This window comes from Lytechinus variegatus, chromosome 13, assembly GCF_018143015.1.
Source record: "Lytechinus variegatus isolate NC3 chromosome 13, Lvar_3.0, whole genome shotgun sequence".
NCBI lineage: Eukaryota > Metazoa > Echinodermata > Echinoidea > Temnopleuroida > Toxopneustidae > Lytechinus > Lytechinus variegatus.
Window position 1 is genome coordinate 8,115,593 of NC_054752.1, and position 22,067 is coordinate 8,137,659.

The 22,067-nt window shown below is 36.3% G+C and overlaps 1 protein-coding gene across 3 annotated transcripts; it reads right to left on the minus strand.

Moving 5' to 3' along the window:
• Positions 1-1,014: 1,014 nt before the first annotated feature.
• On the minus strand, positions 1,015-19,978 carry LOC121426148 (leucine-rich repeat and immunoglobulin-like domain-containing nogo receptor-interacting protein 3). 3 transcript variants are annotated; one of them, XM_041622327.1, is made up of 2 exons: positions 19,969-19,978; positions 1,015-4,734 (listed from the first exon to the last, which is right to left on the minus strand). In XM_041622327.1, the coding sequence occupies exon 2, from the start codon at positions 4,732-4,734 to the stop codon at positions 2,101-2,103; it is 2,634 nt and encodes an 877-aa protein (XP_041478261.1). In that variant the 5' UTR covers positions 19,969-19,978; the 3' UTR covers positions 1,015-2,100. The 3 variants fall into 3 exon arrangements, with proteins under 3 accessions (XP_041478261.1, XP_041478260.1, XP_041478259.1); XM_041622326.1 differs by lacking the exon at positions 19,969-19,978 and adding an exon at positions 18,153-18,506 and having other exon boundaries at positions 1,015-4,746; XM_041622325.1 differs by lacking the exon at positions 19,969-19,978 and adding an exon at positions 18,153-18,505.
• Between the last annotated feature and the right edge of the window lie 2,089 nt (positions 19,979-22,067).

Below are 22,067 nucleotides of genomic sequence, written 5' to 3' on the forward strand. Positions count from 1 at the left end.
CCGCGTCAGATTAAGTACGGTCAAAATAGAGAATATTTAAGAAATGTGACTTAACAATTATTTTTATTTGTTGAATATGAGCTAAGCAGATAAATGTAAATATGGAGCTGCCAAGGTCACTTTTATGAAGAAGCAAAATGCCCTTCCTCCTCATCATCATCACCATCATCACCACTACCACCACCATCATCATCGTCATTATCACCAACATCAACTCTCATCATCATCACTATTATTTTTTTTTGGTAATTCATGTTTTATTCATCCTTTTCATCAAAATATACATAACAAAACATTCATGATATAATGGATCACATATAAAAGTTCAGATGACGTTGGCATATAAAAAACATGTCTAATATACAAAAAAATATGAAATAAGAAAACATATATGTTTGTTTGCAAAAAAACAGACACTTGGCCTTTAAAAAAATAAATAAACATAACAAAAACAGCCTTCTGCTTTATCGCCTCTTTGAAGTATTCAAAATGATAGCCCACTTGCCATCATGTTTTCTAATTTGCATTTCCTTTGTGCTATGGTATGTTCAACAGTTTCAAATGATAAAAGAAAGTTACAAAAATGGGGGAGAGTAGGTTTTGTTTCGTCTCATCGACATCTAAAAACATTGCTTACCTGACAGGAGCAGAAAGTTCAATATAAATATATTTCTGGAAATTTGGGGCTTCTGTTATTACCATTATCATAACAACCACCATCATCAGTATCATCATCGCCACCTTCGCCACTACCGCTACCACCACCAACACCACCTACACAATCATCACCACCTTCATTGCCTTTATCTAGGTTTAGGCTGCAGGTCAATTTAAACTAATATGTCAATGACTCTCCAATCATGATATGGGGATATTTTTTTATCAACGTCAAAGGTAAGTTTGCAAACATAGAATTGGGGTACGAATATTTAGGTTAAGCCCATAGAAAGCGCGGCGGGAAAAAAAACAGTGCCAAATGATATTATCTGCGTGCGTTAATGCCTATTAATCGGTGGTCGAGAAATGAATGGAAACATACATCTCATAAATTTGATATGAATAACAATTTATTGTCCAGTTTCAAATATGAAACTGGGAGGCTATTTATAGACATTTACACAAGTGTACAAAAAAGTAATTTACAGTTTACAGCAAAGTGAATTGCTGTGTTACATTTACAAGCAGTAAAATTATGCGTAGTTCAATGTCTAGGTTCTACACACTTTTGGGTATCTTTCTTCACAACGTAAAAGTCAAGTACATTCATCTTTAAATTTGCAAAGACACATATAAATACATCGCTACTGAACAAATCTCAGTCAATAATTTTATTTTACAACACTCAACAATGCCCTTTGTATTCCTTAAAATAAAAAAAAATGTCATAAATGCCCTAGATCAGTACCATGTTCGCCCTCTATAATTTAAAAACTTACTAATACGAGTTTTTATTAACCCAATTGGCTACTGGAACCAGATGATCCGTGTACAAAGTCAACTGGAATGACAGAATTCAGTAGTTAATTTGTCAATAAATTGATGAACATAGAAATTCTATTGTATTATTCTTCATTGATATGCTAAATACGAGGGGTGTGAATCTTTAGGAATCTTTGTAATGCATTCCAAAAGCAACATAAATTCAAAAATAGATAAATTTCTCGACTCCACCTTAAAATCTCTTTAAATGTCCACTGGAATGTTATTTTCGAAAAGAAGATTAATAAAGAGGTTTTTTGTTTCATAAGAATTAATACCTCGTTCCCACTGCTGTTTGATTCGTTGGCAACAATTTCTGCACTCAAAACAACTGACCTCAAGATCTGACACGATCAATACGATAACTTGACAATTTAGACCACAATTCGGTTGTTACGCCATTCGCCACAGTGGGAACTTGGTATAAAGGAATAAGAAAAAACGCAAACCATTCATTTCGTCACCAAATCATTCTACACACAAGTATTGCATACTAGTATTGCAGACTTGTGTCTTAAATCGAAAATGTAACATCAACATCATCAATGCACGAATCACAACAGTCATTTAATTTATAAATACTCTTTAGTCCATTTATGATTTATCAATCTCACGAATGGGTCAGCTCAAATCAATGTAAATTCTGCTTTCACCACTGTGCTTCCTTGGGTACTGGTACTGGTCTTGTTTTGGTCCTGGCCATAAGGCCGAATAGTTTGGATCATGGACAACCATATCCGCATTTTGATATATGTGAGTTTTTCTTCCCATTGCTTTGTTCTTTAGTGCTGCTAAAGGTCCAGGTAATTTTACCGCGGACGTCGACACCGATGAGTTTTTCGACGCGGGTGAACGAGCTACCGTAGGGGGCGCCTCATCTTTGCCACCCTTGGTTTTAGATGATTCCTTGGGAGGTGAACGAGGTACCTGCGGGGCTTTTGCACTAACAGCAGCCAATTTAATCTGTCGAATCCTAATGCTGTCCGGGTCGGCAACACTATTGTCAGTAATCACATACCTAGCACTATCATAACTACTCGATGTACTGAGTGTATCTTCGCTGTCGCTGAAGTAACTGGAGGCACCGCGACTTTCATCAACGCGCTCGTAGCTACGGAGACGCCGTGCATGTGGTATCTGGGTGGGTCGCGGTACTTTCGACGACATACGCCTTCTTCCCGATAAAGTGAGAATAGCTCTTCGTTTTCCAGACAAAAGTACACGCGGAAGCCATCTTCTGTACCAAAGGAAGAAAATGATAGCAATTAATGACGCTGTAAACAGGAATGTCAGTAATACGGCAGCGACTACATCCCTCGACCCCATATTGTTGGAACAACGAGGAGTTGTCGAGTCCGGGGACTCATCGACTGGTTTGTCCACATCACCTCCAATGACTATCGTTGGGTTAAGCTGGGTGCTTGTGTGATTAAAGTGCGGATTTTGGTGTGGAAAATGCCCGCCACTGTTGTGAACCCCAGGCCACGTTTGTCCATTAACTGTAGAGTCTGGGATCGTTGTAGATACGTACGGGTCTCCATTTATTGGGATTTCTTGGGTATTCGTGGTGATAGGCGGAGACATGGGATTGTGTGTAGAGGGCTTTCTCGGAGGATTTACCTTCGACATTGTTGAGTTGGTAACAGGGGGTTCGGGGGGTGCAGCTGGAGAGGGCTGCACTAGCAAACGGACAGCACCTTGCACCTGTCCTGCAGGGTTACCCATGATACAAGAGTACTGACCTTGATCAGCCTGCGTGGCGTAAGCTATCAACATCATCCCGTCCTCAGTTACCCTTATCCTTCGGTTTTGATGTTGATTACCAGCCGGTCTTAATCGCAAACCGTTCGGCGCTACCCACGTAACTTTGGGCACTGGGAATCCGGAGCTAGCACAAGCGAGTGTTGCGTTTCCACCCGATCTCGTAGAGATCATTCGCGAAAATGGACGCAACACAGGAGCATGACATTGAAGGTCAGAAGTCTGAACAGCCGTTAAACGAGTACCACGCAAGTGACGTGGCTGCATCGCATTACATGTAGGAATTTCGTTCGGATGGTACGGAGTTGCATGAGACGGCAAAAGAAAATACTCGCGTAGTCTTAGGACCCTACAGTCACACTGAATAGGGTTTCCAACTAACAGAATTCGTTTTAGCATAGGCATTGACTGCATTGTCTGCGGTGCAAAGGTATCCAATTGGTTTGAACGGAGATTGAGAGTGTTTAGCATACGAAGATTTGGCATGGGCGGAAACACGGTTATCTGGTTTCCTTCAAGGTTCAATGATGTCAATCTCGTCATGGATGCAAAATGCTGCGTCGTCAGTCTTCGAAGTTGGTTGTTCTGCAGCTGTAGACGTTCGACGTTGTACAGGGGCTGGAAAACCCCAGCGTCTAATTCTGATATTACATTGAAGGAAATATCTAGTTCTGAAAGTACACCGAGTCCGCTAAACGCTCCTGGTTCTATCACTGATATCATGTTATTGTTCAGGATGATGTCCCTGACACTGCTAAGATCTGAAAAGGAATTGTTGCCGATGTACTTTATGTGCGTGTCTGTGATATCCAGGTCAGTAAGTCGCATCAGACCATTCATGCTGGGAATATTGGTAAACCTGTTTCCATCTAAATCAAGCTCAACCAGGTTTGACAGGCCATCAAGGAATGGCATGTTAGGGTCCGTAGTCAGTTGATTCTCTTGCAGGAACAGACGTCTCAGGGAAAGCATTTGCGAGAAGAGGCCATGGGGTAGTATCGACAATCTATTCCCTGATAGATTTAGCTCGATGATATTTGTCATTTCGCGAAATGTCCCGGCAGCAACGGCATTGATGGCGTTCCCTTGAAGATGCAGCGTCTGGACCGCACGCAACCCACGGAAGGTGTTCGCGGTCAACTGCGTGATGCGGTTGTTCGCTAAATTCAGCGTTGAGACGCCACCAAGACCATTAAAGGCATTATCCTCTATGCTGTATATGGCGTTGTTGGACAGGTCCAGCTGTTTCAGCATTCTATAATTGGCAAAGCTCTGTCTGGGCACCATCTGCAGTGAGTTCTGTGCCAGCATGAGGACCACGCTGCCGGGATAGTTCAGGGGGATGCATGTCAGCTGTCGACTCTCGCAGTCGGTCTTTCCAGTTTCCCTGGTGAAGACGCAGGAAGCCGTGCAGGGTCTTTGGCCGTTGACGATGTCCCATGCCAAGACCAGAAGAACGGCAAGAAGAACCTCTCTGCTTCTGTGTGCCGCCATCTGACGGTAGATCTATTACAGAATGACAAAAATGAAAGGTAATATTAATATCAACTAAGACAGCATGAATTTACAAAATCAATGACACCCTATCATCTGATCCCTTAAATTTGCAGTATGCATGACTGGTTTGAATAATTCATATCACAGTCTCATCAACGATACCGGCTCCAAACCGATCAATGGTATGTCATTGGAAACGATCTTTGATCGGATTGAAGTCGGTTCCACCGGTGTGATCGTCTCATCAGTGACAGCATATAACTCTCATTAAGTATTATTTCAAGGTACATATTATTTATAAAACATAACAAATAGCTACATGTGTATTTGAATTTCAACGATCAGCATCGATACAGCACATTACAATGAGCTGCACTAACATACACTCTTAAAAATGTTGGGCAACAAACTGTCCACACAAAATTGGTAAAAACTTTATCCAATTCTTGTTTTTTTTTAAACAAATAATGTGTGCTCTAGTTGAAAACTACACAATATTGGTTGAAAAAATCCTAGAGTTTGATAACTTTTTAAACCAATTGTAGTGTGGACAGTGTGTTGCCCAATATCTAAAGATTGTAAATAAAGGTCGACAAATGACAGAAATAGAGTCCCCAAAACGATCACCAGAACTAGGAATAAAATGAAAGTATTTTGTGTCAGCTGCTGATGCTCTGAGTCGCTTTCCTTCATTGCAACAGTATGAATACGCTCGTTTTTGGAACGTATGTTTGTGAGTCATACTAATGCTCGTCTGCGATGTTAGGTAAATGATTTACTTTCATGATAGTGTCACGTTTGAGATACCATAACGAGTGTTTGGATTGTGTCATGCTTATGAAGATTTTTGGTCATAATTCCAAGTCTACGAACCCTATCCCCGAAAATATAAATTCATTCAATTCCATATCGAGAGAATTTTGAAGATTATAGTGAAAGAGAATGTATTATAACTTAATCGGTTGCCCTACTGAAATTTGATGGTTCTCTACAGGGATCTCCCAGTAGAACGAGCTAGTTTACACGGTTTCAAAATTTAATTTCAATTTTAATTTATTCAATCTAAAAAATATATTAATAAAACATAATACAGTACATCAACCAAACAAAATGGTTTGGCTGTATACGTATATTTTAAAGCCGTAGCTATTAATGTTAGTTGAGAGTATCTTTTTCAAACTTTCTCGTAAAACAAATTACCTTACATGGTCTTAAATCTATTTTAGTGTCCATTAATTGTATTCTTTTCGAACTTTCCCGTAAAACGAACCTTTGCACAGTTTCAAAATCTATTTCAGGCTTAAATGATATTATCTTTTTCAAATGTCCCCTTAAAACAAACTAGTTAATATGGTTTCGATAATTAACTTTCAGGTTAATGTCACGTTCCTTTGCTGTTTAAAGATTGTTTGCTACGAAAATGATCTGATAATTGGCATTTGGACATTTTTACGACTCGAACATGAACAGCATTTCCCAAGAGTGGTCTGGCGTCAGAAAGATATGGTTCGGGGTCCATGTTCTTTTGATTTTGTGAGTAGGGGTTTGACTGTAAAGTCACGATCAAGAGGTTGACATCAATCAAATGTACTCCACGTGTCTCTGTTGTACAAAATTGATATTCATGTCAGACATCAAATCGAAACCTTTCAAATTAACATCAGCTAGAAGTAAGACCTTTCCAATAAACTTTCCCCTTCTAAATGGTTCTTAAAAGATTGCATATTCATTTGACTCGTTGCATGTCATTTCTAGTTATAATGTAATCGTATGTTTAAAATTGATCTACATTTTGCTGACTCTTAATTAGAAGTTTTATAATCATAGTGTTTCTTGTACTTTATTTACATTTCTTTTAATGAGGAGCTCAAATGACTCTATGCTGTTATTATTTTCTCTCTTTAGCAGCTAAGAAAAAAAATTATTATTTTCATTTGAAAATCACTTCTATACTAAGAAAGCGGGAGGCCTACAGGATATTGTTCATGAGTGTATAAATTCATTTTAAAGTGTTTGTTTTATTTGGACGTTTCGTGCAAGATATCTTCCAAATATAAATCAGAGAAAAATGAAACTGGATATATATTTCCAAAGACGTGTTTAAATGACACTCCGTTCACGCTAGAGGCTATTGACATAATCTACATGGGATTTTACATGTTGGAAAATATATCCATTCGTTGCTTTCAAAGTTGCCAAGATGTAGAATTATTTTGCGTTTTTCATTAAAAAATTGACCTCGATGATGTACATCTGAAGTAATATAACCAGTTTTATCTATGATTTAAATAATCAAGCAGTAAATAAAACAGGTTGTTCTTTATATCAGCTTGGGATACAGAATGCTATTTTAGTCTACAGAAATATACAAACATGGGATAAAAGTCATTACAATATTTTTATTCAATAAACATATGTAGAGAAAAAGGACGCAGCGGCGCACAAACGGGAAGCCTTCATTGATAAAAAGATAATTTGTATAATGCAAAAGACAGGTGTCATCTTTTCCATGGCAACGTCAGCATGATGCCATGGAAAGCCGTGGGAGAGAGATATGCCCCAGTCACACCGGTCAATCAGACCCCAGACCGACCAAATATAATACGTTATATCCAATGTGGAATACAATTTCCGATTTAAGGATGGTTTCGTTTGTCTGACTGCGGCACTGCAGTTGAACGTATTGATTAGGCGCCTTTTTGGGGTGCACGGTGTGATGACATGCTAACCCAAATGCTAGATCCCATCATCACAGTTTGAGTTAATATTTGAGATAAGCCAGGGGTCAGCCTAAAATGGCCCCCTTTTGGCCTAATTCGATCAGTCTAATGTGATTGATGGGACTAAATGTCTGGTGTATTTCTGGACTAGGTCGCACAGTTCAGGGAGGTTTACAAGGCCGTATCGTGTCACCGAAGATCTACTTTTTTTAGAAGCTTTTGCCCTCCCTCGACGAAAAATGAAAAAAAAAATGTATATAAAAACAACTCTAAGAAGTGGACGATTTCATTCTTGTCTTCAGAAGATAGCATTTCTGAATCTCTACAAAATTTCACTGGTTGGGAATAGATTTTAGAATAATGTCATCTGATTTAAATCCAAATGAATCATTTCTTTACAATTCATTCCTAAAAATTGAACGTTCCTCATATTTTCTATCATCAGACGATCTAACTTTATTCACGTTATTTGGTCTCTTAACATGATTGCGAAATTATTGTTCGTAAGTTAGCTATCAATAAATTGATGATATTGTATCAGACTTAAGTAGATCGCATAGCACTTATGACAATATCACTGATCAGCTTTCTTTAGCTATGCATGTGTAGTAATGCCGACAATCCTCTTGTATTGGAAAAATCTTCCTAACATTTTTATTCATTAAATTTCGATGCCAAAGATTTCCCCAGTTTATCAAATACCTCAACTTCGATAGTTTATAGCACAGTTAAATCCTTGTGTTATGTGATCAATATCTATGCCATGTTTATCCCTTCGTGGTAATTAATTGAAAGATATTGATTGAAAGAACTTGTTATCCAAGTTGACTGCATTAGATTTTTAGTGAGGTGTATGAAAAAGACTCCTGTCTTTGTGGATAGTCGTTTGTTCCTCATTTTCTTGCTTTTCTCAACACATTCAAAGATTACAATTACAATTAACCGTGGAAGAAAAGGGCTTTAGTTATAATCCGAAATTAAACTAACAGCTTGACTACATGAGATCTTCCAATCAATATCCTTCAATTAATTACCACTAAAAGACGAACATGACATAGTTATTGATTACATAACACAAGGATATTATAGTTTACACCCGTGGAGCAAGATATGGAGGGGAAACTGAAATTAGAACGTTTAGATAAACTCGTACCGACCCCATATCCCTTCCCGATCATTAACCAAAATAGTTATCAGCCTGTATCGTACTTACTCGTAAACGGGGCCCAAGTTTGTAAGGTGCACTGATAAGACCAAGAAAACATTTATTTCGACGATTAGTGTTAATTAATTAATTGATACCATTTATAGAAATAAGAGATTTATATGCATTTTTAAATGGAGAACTACCCAGGCCACGCCGCACTGAGACAAAGTGACCCAATTCCAAATGGACATATGACGTATTATTAAAACGCAATAACTCTTTTGGTCTTATTTAAGTGAGTTATGTAGTGGTAGTGTCTACATGACATTGATTTACGAATACATGGACAAAATACAATAGTGTTGCATTTAATAACACAAAACAAAAGAGCTGAAAATTTTCATTAATTATTTTTTAAAGATGGAAACCTTGAAAAGCTGTTTAAGAAACCTTAAAAGGGCGTTTATTGTTTCTCATTACAAACTGCCTTGGAGACTAGAATGGAATTCCCCAAATATTTATTTTAATCTCACACAGCAAAAACTGTCGTGTTAACCGGTGTACATAGAGGACCACACCAGTTATTTTACACCGGTTTTAAATTGGTGGTGATAGTTTTACACCATAGGTGTTATGTTCAATCTTAAGGGTGTAATTTTAACACCTCAGGGTGTGGTCCTCTATTAACACCAATTGATGTCAGTATTAACACCACATTTTGTACAGTGTTCTTCTATCAAGAAATATGACAAGAACGATACGTTTGAAAAGAAGTGCACAGCTTTTGGAACATTGAATTCTGGGACCCCCTTTCCCTTCTCTTGGGGGCTTGAAGTTCATCGGTTGACTGTCGTTCATTGTAATTTGGTTTTCAAACTATTTCAGTTAAATTTGGCACTCTAAACATGCTTAAAGACCATATTGCTTTAAACAGGAATTCCTTTACTAAAGGTTGATCTTGAACAAGTGTAGTATACAAATGCCGTTAAATAATCGTATCATTGTCTTAAAACTTAAAGACGCGGAAGAAACGCCACTTTTTAAAAGGGCGTATAAAAAAATAAATCATGAGAATGACTCTTTGTCAGAACAAATGACTTATTTTATATAACGTACTCAATATCGACCTGTGTCATGTGGTTTCTATTCGCACCTGATGGACATATTGCCTTTTAACACTCATCTATACCTTAATCATTTTAATGAATTTTTACCGGTTAATTTCAGGTACACGCTGGGCATGCTAAGGGGGAATCTCTGATAATTAGCCTACCGCAATTGATACCACCGAAACCATTTAATGGATTAACGAACGACAGGTAGCTCCAATAGGGGTAATAGGATGTGACTTTATTACCTCTCCGAATCTCATAAGGGGTGTAGTTATGCCCCTCCCCCCCGGAATAGGCATTTACGTAATGTGAAAAGTAAATGGGTATAAGGTAAAACAGGTTATCAAAATGTAAAAGTAAATTAAAAAAAAAACACGAGATTAACATCGAGAAGTATTGCTTACTGGTAATGTTTTTTTTTTGGTTGCTAACAGCAACTTTTGTGTAAAATTTCCAATTTGTTTAAATCAATATTATTGTGCATGAGATTTCGACAAAATATTGCAAGCTGAATAAGTTTTCGGAAGACCCAAGCTCCTGTCTTTCAGTTAGGACAAAGCATGCATTGTAAAATGAGCTACTTTTTGTTAAGAGCACAAATCAATTTCCAAAGTGTACAAGATGGGTTTCAAAATGGAGGATAACTCGTGCTGGAATACACCTCATTAGAAATAAATTGCTTTCCTTATGAACATAAATGGTGTTAATTCTCACAACCACCTGACACTCATCTTGTTTTTCACTATAGCATGAAAGGAAATCATTTGAATCACACATCGGCTAACAACTGCTAATTGCTAAATAGAATGTAGGAAATATTAAGTTACCTGGTTTAATAATTAATTAACGCAATGGAATTCAGATAACGTGAGAGTTGATTAGTTGAGTCCTTTATGTAACCAATGTCCAATTCAATCACGAAGAAAAACACTTATATTTCATACGAAAGGTGACTTTTCTATCTTTACAATTTCAAAGAGACCAGTGATATTAATAATGATGATAATAATAATAATAACGGTAGATTTACCCATGGTAGCCACTTCAGTTCCGAAAACTGTTCTCCCAGCGGGCCATGCTACCCGGCTAAGCTATATGGGCTACCTATTCAGGTGCACACAACTTTTTGAGGAAATACTTCCTGCCGGTACCCAATTTACCTCACCTGGGTCGATTGCAGCACACTGTGGATGAATTCCTTGCTGAAGGAAATTACGCAATGGCTGGGATTTGAATCCACGACCCTCTGTTTCAAAGTCCGGAGACTAATCCACTGGGCCACGACGCTCCACATTATTACTATTATGGGCTACATGAATCTAATACGGTAATCTTCAACAATATTGATAAGGAATTATTTATACTATGTTATCTTCCATCCCATAAATTAGTGATCAGGTCATGATTACAAATACCACAAAATATTCATAAATCAAACTATAAAATTCATTTCTATAAGGGAATCTAGCTAATCCACTCTTTACGAGTCAATTAATCTCAGTAGCAGCTGTAATGGCCTCCTTGCGATTCCGTCGTCTTAAGTTTTACTACTGCCCCTCTAACAACCGGTCATGAACTCTCTATATAGTAAAGACCAATGTATAATGATCCACTGCGTATGTCTGCCAAATACAAGGAGACACGGGGTATTACAAACTAATCCGGATAGAATCCGGCGATTGCCCTTCTAAGGGAAGAAGATCTAGATGCCCCCTCAATGATGCCGGATGGTTAAAGTTTAAGTTGTCTCTAGGAATATCTTCAAACAGCAATAACGGGATTAGTGAAAGTTATTGACCTAACACAGTTCAATGACGACCACTCGTTATCAATAAACAGTCGAGATTAGTTGGCTAGTAATTTGTGACCCCCACCCATGGTTATTTGGAATATTGTGATATTTTCGGCTTATACCTGCTCTTGTAACAAACAAGTTCTTGTACTAGTATGTCTGGTCTATGTCCGATTTATCAACACCAGCCCAATGGCTGTACGCAGTTGGGAATACAGAATTATTGAGCCATGAAATCCATGCTAATAGTTCGGTCGTTTCGATCCCTCGCCTACAAATTACATAAGCGTATATGCGCCACCCCTCCAAACATATTTGTACATATCCTGTAAGGCCCTTCTAAGGAAATTAGATATGACCACTAGATGTTCAGATATCATTACGCAAGCATGAATGTCCTTCCTATAAAAAATGATAAACTTAAATACTTCAATCAAGTTAAGGTTGAATAGATGAACAGAAAATAAAAGCAAAAACGAACAGCTTACAATGTACTCGATCCGAAAAAATACCACATAAATAGCCAACTCTAAATACATAAGACAATACAAAACGGTTTTGTGGGTGCACGTTTTCAGCCGAATCATCAAATTTATTCTGTCCTAGTTTTATGTCGATAAACTATCCGACAAAAGCAAGGTATGAATTTAGACGATTCGGTCAATCATATAGCAGTTGTGGGTTATAGTCAGTCATCGATATTGCAAATACACGTCCGCCAGTGAGTGAAGGAATGAATTTACTATTGAAAAATGGTAATTAACATTCCTGACACCTTAACAATGAAAGTTTAACATTCTAAACCTGGGCAAGAATGCCCATTTAGCAATGATAACTAGAAAATTTCATGCATATTGTTATAGTTTTTGCCTATAAATGCAGTATACACCACAATATACATGCAGGCTTGCATACCAGGAAGAGAACATGCAACCCGGCTGTTATGGAAATAATTCGCGTTTCGTTAATACATTTACATACAGTTTGTACGGGGCGAATTCGAACTAACGAGGAAAGAGGGGGATAAGAACGAGAGGGGTAATCTTTTGGCGAAGGAAGTATGTGGCGCCATTTGCAGACGATATGCTCTAGTTGATCTCCGACAACAGCCTGGTAGCTTTGGTAATTAACCCATTTTAAGGCTTTAATATTGGTATTCAAGGATAATATTCGTAGGTCTATGAGAGACGATCATCAATTGGCGGGTAATATCTTCCTTAATACTGTTTTTATTGTTTCGTCAAGTTGTAAAAATAAGGCGTAAATATTTTTTGTTGAAAATCGTGAATTCATGGAATATAAGTGTTATTTTGTCGATGCTATAGTTTTTGATGAAATCTTTTTTTTTTGCCTGACATGAAATGTGAAGAATGACGTGAAGGCTTTATGTTTACTAAATGAAATCTCTGTTTTTCATATTTGTATTTATTTTGATGCATTTGAGACTTAACGTAAACAAAATGATAACTGGTCTTCTGTGAAGTGAAGTCAACTTGTAATATTTTACACAACATAATTTTTATTGTTGTTTTGGGGTGTAATATGTTTTCAAAAGTTTTGAATTATAAGAATCTATGAATAAACACAATCTAAAATATAAAGTGACACATTCCATTAACAATTGTATAAAGCAACATAGAATGAGAAAAACAATGTTATCAATTGTCATACTATCAAAGTGACATTTAACGATTGTGATAGATGCAGACTGAGATGGGGAAAAAGACTAAAATAGAATATAAACGATTGATAGCTATCGTGTCCACCCCCCAAATTTCAAATAACATTTTGTAATTAGAACCACTTTGTTGAATTCCATCCGGTATATTTAGCCTACAATGTTTAGATTTTAAATGATCATGTTTAGTTCATGATATATGCAAACAGGGATAAATGAGTACATCCGTGGAACCACGAATACATAATCAAATTAACTCAAGCTACCATAAAACTACATGGTCAACCCCTAACCCAATGGAAATCTGTCGTAAATTTTGAAGGGGGAGAATTGACCAATATAGTGTGTTGTCTCTCATTGACTCCAATATAAAGAATTAGTCTTAAAAATATACCTTTTTAGATCAATATTAGCAACACAGAGGAAAAATTGGCCTGTGATTTTAATTGCGTATAGAAATGTTACCCTTTTTTTGCAAGAAAGATTCACGTTTCGCTATCTGGTAATACCATAATTGTGATATGAATGTCTTCAATAGTAAATAAACATGTTATCATTCCAATTCGCCTATCATTGCTACGCTGCCCAGAATGTTGCATTGTAGGTAATGAATCTGGTTAGATGTGAGGACGCCAGGTGGGGCAATTTAGACTGCCGCTTCGTACACCATGCCCTTTATTATTTTTAGGAAATATTTTCGGCCTTCCGGTCTCATTTAAACTTCTGTCAGAACCCTGCACCCTCCAAAAAAGCTACAGACCTCTTGAAATATCGTATGAAGCTCCGCGACCATTTGTATTTTTCATCTGGAACACTAGCGCTGATCTTTCATTTATCTGTGACACGAGGAAAAGTTTGGTGTTACCTTATAATGCCAATGGGTCACTTTAAACGGGCGCGGTCAATTAATATTAATCATGCCTCCATTTATAATTAAATGCCTCAAATTTCTGTCAAAGGATGAACTGATATGGATCTCGGTCATGGCTTTGATTTTCATACGTTCAGTAATTGATAATTGATCTACTGCAAAGTGGCGGCTTTGTTTCTCCGATAGAAGAGTGTTTGCTAGACTAACCTAATCCAAACATTTAGAATAATTGTCAATCAACCCATCTATTAATATCCGACGTGATATCGTAGATTAAACTTAGCAACTAATTATAATAGAAAAACTTTGTCAAGTACATAAGTTGTGAATTCCATGATAAAATTATTGAAATCCATTCAAATATTTAGTTTTAAATACTTTTAGATCCATCTCCATTTCTATAAAGTTTACACTCGCAATCACATTAAGTAAAACATATATTCACTTTGCGTTTAGGTAAAAAAAATATGTTACTATAAACCTCTACATTTGCCCTGCCACGTAATTAAACAAAATAATTCAATATCTGGCCTCATTGCCATTACATTAAAGTCATGAAAATCTGATTAGATAACATTTTTCTTTAATAATCAATACAGCTACTTGAATAGGTTTTGGTCCAGCGAATCCACACAGCGATGGCTCAAAACTACTTTAGAACATTTTGGGAAAATGTGTCTTGACTTAGTTATTGCAAAGGCGTTTTTGAAACAAAACAATCTCAACAAACGAACACAGGGGAAGATGCCCTCTTGACTCTTAACACAGATAATGGCTCCTTAAAATAGACTTCAACTACATGGAGGAAACTATTCTTTTTTGACCATGACTCATGCTCACGCCAACACCTCTGTCTTTGATTACAAGTTTCTTCTCCTCTTGCTTCTAAACATCCTCCCAATCCTTATTAACCTTCAACTTCTTCTCGCCTCAGTGTTTGGAGGCCCTCACTGGCCGCCACGGCCAGGACGCAAGCTCCCTCGTGATAAAGATTTTTTTTTATTAATATCAGGCCTGGACATTCTATAAAGGTCGGGCCTCAAAAACGTGGGTTGAAGATATCATGTCGAAACGGGGGCTCCTCTATGTAAACATTGATTTAGGAGAAGTATGGTCGTATAGGATATCCCCAATAGAATTGCTATCTGTGGGTATCGATGTTTTTGGACTATGCGTCACACTAACCTTTGCAGAAAGCATAGATCTAAAACAGAAGGAATTCTGCATCTTGTTAAAACAAGTACATCGATTCTAATTTGGCAGTTCAATGCCTGCCATAAGTGCTGTTTCATGACCGTTATTTTGGTGTCTTGTCGATGTTCTAATAAAGACACATATACAAATACTTCTTATATTTTGTGTTCATTCCATTTATGAAATTTAAAACGTTTATAACAAATTTATAGGCCGAAGCGTTTGTTCTAATTTACAAAATATGATGCCTGGCTTAATTCAAGTCATCCAATGGGGCTGTTCGTCTCTAATTTTCCTCTTAGTATCTCTACTCGTTCATCCTAATTCATTCGACATGATATTTATGAGCTTCAAATCAGCTGGTGTCAATGATTACCAAAATTTAATTTGATGTTACTTTTTTCTGACCTCGGAGAGATATGATTATTCTCAACGTTAATCTTAATCCTATGAACAAGTTCGTTGTGATTTCCTCAGTGTGAGCAATATGCATCTGAGATGAATAAGGATGCAAAAATACACAGAAAGGCAAGGAGAGGGAGAGAGAGGAAGAGGGAGATAGTGTGTGTGTGTGTGTATGTGCTTGAGTGTATTTTTGTGAGTGTGTATGAGTAGTGAGATGTTTTATGTCAGTGTGTGTGGGGGTGGGTGGAATGTGCGTACGTGTTTAAGGTCGTGGTGAAATGGATGAGGAGTTACGCACTTTCATTGGTTGGTATGATAAGCTATGACTTTTACATTTGAATCGATATGGATTTCAGAACCCTCGAAGTATAGAAGGAAATTGAAGGGTTACATACAGTACCGTGTGAGTAAAAAATGACACCTCACATATCCCCAATTTAAGGAAAAAATATGTCATGGACGCATTCTGGCTGGAAAGAGTATATTCTAAATGATTCGATACCATATGTGGTATGTCTTCACGCTTGGATAATCAATTTTCTTTGCAGTGATGTAAATTTTGATTTTGTTTTTTTTTGTTTTGCTCATACTATATATTACGGAATAAACGTATTAATTGAAGTAGTGTAATGTTAAATACACTCTACATAGCTGAACTGATTGAGCATGTTGTAGGAGTTCGTCGTCAGTTCGAAAAGCAAAGGAAATCGCCTCTTTCTTTCGGAAGTATGCACTCTTCTGCTATAATGACATCAACCGACAAGAAGCTTTTGTAGGAGTGGAGAAAAGCTGGCGGAAATTGGGGGTATACCAGATTACCCTGGGTTCATGTTGGGAATGGTAAGACCAAACTAATTTGATTTTAATGAGTTAAGATATGAAGAAACAGCAGGTGAAAACTGGGTAAAACAAGCGGGTTTTTCCCCGTGTAACTGGGCCAGAGTACGACCTCTCCACACCCTTGTTATGAACCTATTCACGTATTCTTTCCATTCCTTCCCTTTATCTTTAATTGATATTCCACATGTATTTTTCTCTTTCTCGATTTTCTAGCCTTACTTTTTCTTTACACTCTATAAAAGGTTTACCCAATAATTGGTAAAATGGGAACACGTATGTTTATTGGGTAAAGGGACACCAAATACTTTTTTTTACCCTTCAAACATGCATTTTGCCGAATATTCGGGGGAAAAATTACCCAGCAAACATGCGTGTTCCCGATCTACCCAATATTGGCTAAATTTTTAATATCTGTTTTTAGAGTGTACCATACATCATGTTCATTATTATTTCTGACGTTATATGATTGTCTTTATAACTATAGAAAATGTTCAAGTCATTAAAACAAAATTAAGGAATGCGGACGTCAAATAATGACCAAAAAAATTGATGTAGCCTAAAATATTGAGCATGATTTAATCTGTGTTATAAAATATGTGTTATGAATTGCACCAAATCTGTGTCATGAAATGCACTATATGTACATGTCAATGGATACAGAAAATAAGAGCCCATATTTGTATGTTTAATAACGAGAAAAACAAAATATCTATAACAGCATTTATTTTGAGCCACATTATCCATTGTCAAGATTGGAAGGCACATTATATGAATATATTTTGATGTCATGAAAAGAAACATTAAACAGTGTTACCAGCAAAAAATGTTTTAATTCGTATAATCCATGTGCTGTATAAAGTACTTGTAATACTAATAATTATAACTTTTGTAAGGCGCTTGATACAGGTGTTTTTCGTAGTGAGGTTGAAATAATTCTTCTCTAACACTAAAGATATTATTCTTAGGACAATATGGTTGATGCACACAATCTGACAATAAGGAAACTAAGATCCCTGAATATTCCGAACATGAATGTGAAAAACATAAATATTCAAATCAGCCGTTTAAAGAGAATGAAGAGAATTACATATTGTAAAACCAAATACCACGAGACAAATCAATTATGATGCGTGTGTTCCTTGAAATGAATGTTAGCATACACAATCTGTGACATTACGTTTGGAATAAGATCTAGGACTAACCCTGAAAGATGAGTCTCGACATTTACAACAAAAATAATTATCCTTGTCATCATCTGTGCAATTATACTTTCACTTAGCAAATCCGACAGTACACATGAATAGTCATATATTAAAAGTATGTTTAGATTGACTTATGATGTAAACTGATTCCAAGCAGTACATATAACATAAATCGCATATTTCTAGAGCAACTTAACTTATATTTGATTGCGATTCCTATCATGAAGAAAAGTCAGAAAAATTGAATGATAATAATGTTTCAGTGACCAAATTCTGACTGCAATTTAAATTAACAAATGACAATATTAACATTCATTACCAAAATATCGCATTGATATTTATAGTACATGAAATTTGAATGCTTATAAGCAAAGTTGGATATACAAATCTCTAGACATGTGAATGAATAGAAATGTAAATTGTTTACATGTATATCAAAATCTACGTTACTTACCAGTGACAACTTGAAGAGTAATAGTCCAAAATCGAAATAATAAAATGGGTTACAATGTCCAATATACAATGATCAATAGGCCGAACACTCGAGCTCACATAATAAACCTGTTACAACTCCATTGTAGTGGAAGACCTATAAATGAAGTATTTCCACATTAGCTCTTGTCTCGAGCCTGCTTGCAACATAAGTGAATCTAGGGTAGCATATCATTTACCTTACTTCCACAAAACAGATCATTCACTTGTGTATTATACCGCGACTGGTAACGACAGAACGTCTGAGATGAGCGATGTGAAGGGTTGTAGCCACGCCCCGAGGGCTGTGATTGGTTGATGTTCGCCGACATTGGACAAATCAACGAGTGACTCGCTCTGATGGTTGAAAACTTTCTGTAGATGGAGTGAGTGCGTGCTCTATGCAGTGCGTGCTGTACGTGAGCGTGTGGGAAGTGTGAGTTCGCGACTGTGCAGACCTGAGATCATACTTCTTTGGTTTTGTGCAACAGTAATGCGAAAGCGAACACTGCTCGACAGTGCCTTGCTTCGCAGAGAGAAAATTAACGAGAAGTATTGATATTGAATGTTACCGTGTTTAAGGTTGTCTTTCAACACATCTGGGCAGCGTTTCATTAACATATTTGTCCGACAAATTGTCTGATCTGACAACTGTCCTTGATTTTGATTGGCTGACAAGCAATGGTATTATGGTAACTGACGGAGAAAATATGACTTTGATTGAAAGTCTGACAAGTCCTTTTCTTTTTCAAGACGTCTTACACGTGGAAACTTACAAAATGGCCACAATCTGAAAGTTTACACTTTGGTATTTCTAAGGACTGATTTTCTGGAGGAATATCATCTTACATGTATACTTCTATGGCTCTGCCTTTCTCTTTCGCTACTTTATTCTTTTCATTAATATATTTTCTAATTGTACCTTAGCAGCAGTTACATTTAATAATCTACACAGCTCCTAAAATATACACGAACTATCAGTCCCTCCTTCAAAGTGATTTCTTTTACCCCTCTCCCTCTTCCTTATTTTCTCTCTTAGCAAATTATTAGTTTATTAAAACCTCTTTCTCAATTATTTACCCCTCAAACGAATTTTACGAGGAGGCTCACAACATATTAAATAATGGAAATGATTAGACAAACGTAATCGACTCACATCAGATCAATGGTTTATTTAAAATTTCTCTAGCTACGGAGAAGCGGTTGACATTTTTGTTCATACGTTAGAGTATATATGAGGGTAATTGACGGTGATAAACCTAATAATGGTAATAGAGAAGTGTAGTAGGATTAATTAAAATGCGAACCAAATGAGGGAATTACCAGCGGAAGCAAATGTTTCAAATTATTTTTCAGACAAAACAAAGGATAATTATAGACCAATAATAATACTCTTCCTTTGTCATCGAAAAATGGATGAAAAGGATAAAAAATCATATTTTAATGATAGCATTTAGAATGTTCGCCATTAAACGAAGCCTCTGACTGTAATTCAGTTAATTTGCTTCATGTCTCGCCCTCCCAGGAATGTCGTATTTCGACGATTTTTAAGAATTGTTAGATCAAGTAAGATGTGTTAAGGCACAATAATACGTGTAGGTGCATGCAAAAATAACGAGAAAACAAGAGTGGAATTGAATATACTAAACGAATTTTCAACATTATGACGTAATATTCATACAAACTGATTTAATATTGGATAAACAGTAAAGCCATAGAAAATTGTGAATGATCATTATGATCAACAGTATATACTTTAAATACATCTACACAGGCAACAGTCATACACACAAACTTACCCTTTTTATATTCCAGGTGGGTGTTTTATAAAGCTCTTCGTAAGTTAAGAGCGACTTTAAGAACGACTGGTGAACATTTCTTACCCGTCAACCATCGCCAATGAACATTATAATTTTACACAAGAAAGGATCACCAGTCTCTTTCTTAAAGTCGCTCTTAACTTACGAACAGCTTTATGAAACGGCCCCCAGAATTCATACACTTGTGGCAATTCAAAATTTAAAAAAAGACTATAAAAACAGACTATTGAAAATCAGCCAAAAAGAACAGAAATCTGATTATTAGAATCACTCGAAAAATAATAGCGATTCACTCAATAGTTTATTAGAATATAGACTTCTACTCAGTATCGTAAATTTGCCAAAATGAAATTAAACGGTTAACCTAAAGCTATGGAATCGGTAATTTACCGTATCGTGATCTACATAAAATGCTTCTGAAACTATTATTTCTTTGAAAGATAAGTCAGTAGTTATTCCCGGGAGCAAGGGACAATTAGACCTGAGTATATCAAAAGTTCTATCAGATTTACAGATAAAAAATGCTGCATTGCTATGGCAACTAGAAGTGACCATACACATCACGTGATAAGCTATGATACGAATCAAGACTATTTATGGACACAATCCCAGCAAATTTCAAACGATAAGTTTCTTCAGCCGTAATTTCGGAAATTAAAACATCCAGAAAAGTGGACCTTTGGATACCGCTCCCAAATGCTTTTTTGTTAACCATATTTTTTTCGAAACATCCACAGAGATTGCTCTTTGTGAAACAATTTCTTCTATTCTTTTTTTATTTTTTATATCAAGTCATCCAATGAAAACGTTACACTTGTCAGCTATTATTTGGCTATCTTTATGCAATGACTGTAATAAATAGGATCCATGAATGTTGCATCGAATAGAATGATGTCCATGACGTCTATGATGACGTCATATCATAAACTTTAAAAGGGCTATTCATACAATGCGATGTGTCTTCTTGATATTGATATATTGAAATGGGTCCTTCGTCTTGAACGATGACGAATGACTATTTGTAAACAAGCAACAACAACAAAAGAAGCATGGGTTAAATTGTTTGTCTTAAAGAAACATTTGCTGCATTTCTGTCAGGTTTTTGTTAATTTTGACTTGAACATGATACCGTCCTTTGTCCCCATATAGATTGAGTTCAGGACTTGGTGATACTCGTTTTGATAGATTCAGATTCCACGTCTGATAAATTGTTTTGAGCTAGACAAATAAAGAATATACACATGTATATAGACGCATACATGTGACATAAGGTTATTGAAAATAACACTGGGTGATTTTTGGAAGACAGAAAATTTGCATGAAGTTTACTGAGATGGGGAATAGTCCATTAGCGAAATTTAAATCAAATGCACGAAAACATTATTTGGGAACACGAAGTTAAATAAAATCGTCTAAAGGCAAATATGAAATTTAACAACCCCCTTTTTAAATATGGCGATTATTCATGGGAAATTCTCACATTCTACGAATGAAAAATAATATTAATGATCACCGCATAAATTAGAAAAATTATGGCGGATAATGCAACTGCATATTTCCCAGTATTCAATCTAATTACCATGTTCGTCGCATTGAGAATGCCCACATTGAAATGCATGTTCATTCTCCACTCCTTTTGGAATAAACCTGTCCAACGATGTGACACGTAATAATTGCACATGTATATGGATTGACTTTCAAACATTACTGTATGTAAAGTTATCATGCTCACAAAGATCTAGAATTTGAAATAAATTATGTTCAACCCCCTACTCATAATATCAGGAAAAGTAATTCATAATGAATTTCATTTTGAGATCCTGATTGCTTACAAGTATTTTTTTTTTCATTTATTTGTTTTGAAAATATCTTAATTTCACCATCTTCTGATAGAATTAACTTGCAACCGTTTCCAATTAATACTATGCTATCGTCTTCATTAGTGACCGTACCGCACTGATTTGTCAATCAAACGCTATACGTCCGATCTATCATCCTTGTAATAATGATTTCCGTTGTCAGACGAGTGAAATAACCAAAGGAGTTGGGATTACATCGAATTGGCCACTAATCTTCGG

Bases quoted from the DNA above. Each gene is read 5' to 3' on its own strand.
- LOC121426148 (XM_041622327.1), bottom strand. From the start codon at position 4,734: ATGGCGGCACACAGAAGCAGAGAGGTTCTTCTTGCCGTTCTTCTGGTC.